This window comes from Ictalurus punctatus, chromosome 21 (genome assembly GCF_001660625.3).
Source record: "Ictalurus punctatus breed USDA103 chromosome 21, Coco_2.0, whole genome shotgun sequence".
Classification (NCBI taxonomy): Eukaryota; Metazoa; Chordata; class Actinopteri; order Siluriformes; family Ictaluridae; genus Ictalurus; species Ictalurus punctatus.
The window spans coordinates 21260475-21262711 of record NC_030436.2 but is presented as its reverse complement, the minus strand read 5'-3'; the positions used below and the strand labels follow the sequence as shown (position 1 = coordinate 21262711).

The following is a 2237-nucleotide window of genomic DNA, read 5'->3' as shown; positions in this document are numbered from 1 at the left end:
ATTTTGAATTGTCTGGTTTATTTAGCTAGTTAGCGATATTATATTTTGAGAGAAGTGATCTAGCTTAAGTTTAAAGTTTAAATTAAATCACACACTTCATGAGGATTTACTAGTTAAAGGGAGCTAGCTAAGAGTGCTAGCATTTGGCTAACTACTGCCTGGTCATAAACAGCTAACTTTAACAAACAAAATAAACATGAATGTTGTGTTGGAATGCAAGTTTTGAGTTAAAAAGTAGCTCTCAGCTCTCATTGGGCGTGGCTCATCAGAACCAATCAGAATCATTCCTCCCCTGAGAGGAGGGCGTGTAACTGTGTAAATCTCCCATGATGCCCCACTGTGTGTGTGTGTGTGTGGGTGTGTGGTTATACAGTGGTGACGGTGAGGAGGGAGTTTGGGATGGGGATGTTCTCTTCGTGAGTTCCAAGTCGTGTTCCGTGAGTCAGCAGCTCCTCCACCGTCGTCCAGTCATCCAGCAGCTTCCTGTTCCTGAGGCGACTCAGTTTCCTCTGACTCAGCTCCATTAGCGCAGTGTATCCACTGCTGTCCCCGCCCAGACTGGTGTTACTGTTAGCCCCGCCCCCTCTGAGAGCTTCCCGCTTCTGGCGTTGTTTTTGCAGCACCTGTTCACGGCGTTCTGAGCGGCTCCAGTACCGCCCCACCCTCCGGATCTCCACGTTTGTCTCATCATCTGTGCTAATACCGCCGCTACGCTCGTCCGCTAGCCGGAGTGCGCGCTCGCGCAGCAGCTGGTTACGCATCGCCCGTGGGTTCACCGCCCCTGAAGGAGGTTTGTGTGCCGATGATGTAGTCGTGTTCACGTGACCCTCTAGTGTGCTGTACGGGCCATACCGATTGGTCGTTTTGGGCCAAGTGTCATTTCCTTCCTGAGAGGGCGTGTGACTGAGCGTATGGAACCGCCCTCTTTCTCGTGCTCCTGACGGTTCTTTCTCGAATTCCTCTTTTCCACCTGTAGGCGGCTCAGTGAAGCTCCTTCCTCTGTTATCATGGCAATAGGATTCTTGGAGTGGAGCAAAATGGTGGTCGTCAGTAGAGCTGGATAGACTGGGCTGGCTCATAGCATGTTTGGGGCGCATCCGTGCCATGTGATGTGTATGTTGGGCGGGGAGTGTAGCATGGTTGTGGGGCAGGGCGTGTGTTGGGAGTATACCATGGGCATGGTGTGTGTCTTGGGCGGGGAGTGTAGCGTGGGTGTGGCCGTGGTGTGCACCATGTGATGCAGGTGTACCGTGGGCATGGTGTGTGTGTTGCTCGGGGAGCGTAGCGTGACCGTGGTGTGTGGCGTGTGATGCAGGTGTACCATGGGCGTGATGTGTGTGTTGCTCGGGGAGCGTAGCGTGGGCATGGCCATGGTGTGTGGCGTGTAATGCATGTGTATCATTGGCGTGGGGTTTGTGTTGGGTGGGGAGCGTAGTGTGGGCATGGTCATGGTGTGGAGCATGTGAGGTGAGTGTACTGTGGGTGTGGTGTGTGTGTTGGGTGGGAATAGTGGCATGAAAGGGGTGTGGAGGGAGATTAGCATGTTGCGTAGGATGTATGAAGTTGTTAGCATGATGTACAGCCTGATTCGCGATGTGTGTCGGATGGTTAGCCTGGTGCATAGAGGCGGCAGGATGATTAGCATGCAGTGTGCTGTAGTTAGCAAGACGTGCATTGTGTGTGGGGTAGCTAACATGGTTTGTAGGATGATGTGTAATATGATTAGCATGGTGAACAGGCTGATTAGCATGATGGGTAATAGGATTAGAATGATGTAGAGGGTGGCTAGTGTGATGTGTAAGATGATTAGCATGGATCGTAGGGTGGCTAGCATGATGTGTAAGACGATTAGCATGGATTGTAGGATGGCTAGAATGATGTGTAAGATGATTAGCATGATGCACAGGCTGATTAACATGGTGCGTGTAGTAATTTGCATTATACAGCACGTCTGTTTCAGTCTCCTCAGTTAGCTGTTGCTGTAGCGCGTGTGCGTAGCGGTTTAGCGTCACGCTGCAGTGGTTAGGTGACGCCGGGTGACTCGCCCTCCTACGCTGTTCCACATGCACCGGGCGGTGATGAAGCGTCCTGCTCCTCCTCAGCATCCCTGCAGAGGCATGTGGCGTCGCTCCCCTCTGCTGGCCACTGGGAGAACTGCAGGTGGAGAAAATGGCGGCGCTGCTCGTGCTATGGCGGTTCAGACACGGACGCTCGCTTTTGCGCAGCTGCACAGATGC

General features: G+C 52.5%; 1 protein-coding gene across 1 annotated transcript in view; it reads right to left on the bottom strand.

The window, feature by feature from the left end:
- Positions 1-1075: 1075 nt before the first annotated feature.
- Positions 1076-2237, bottom strand: part of LOC108281035 (uncharacterized) — a 3565-nt gene continuing 2403 nt past the window's right edge. The window contains exons 3-4 of the mRNA XM_047149295.2: positions 1945-2237; positions 1076-1583 (exon numbers count right to left, since the gene is read on the bottom strand). The exon at positions 1945-2237 is cut by the window's right edge and continues 462 nt beyond it. Coding sequence (XP_047005251.2) covers positions 1076-1583; positions 1945-2237 — 801 coding nt within the window. The remainder of the gene's footprint in view (positions 1584-1944) is intronic.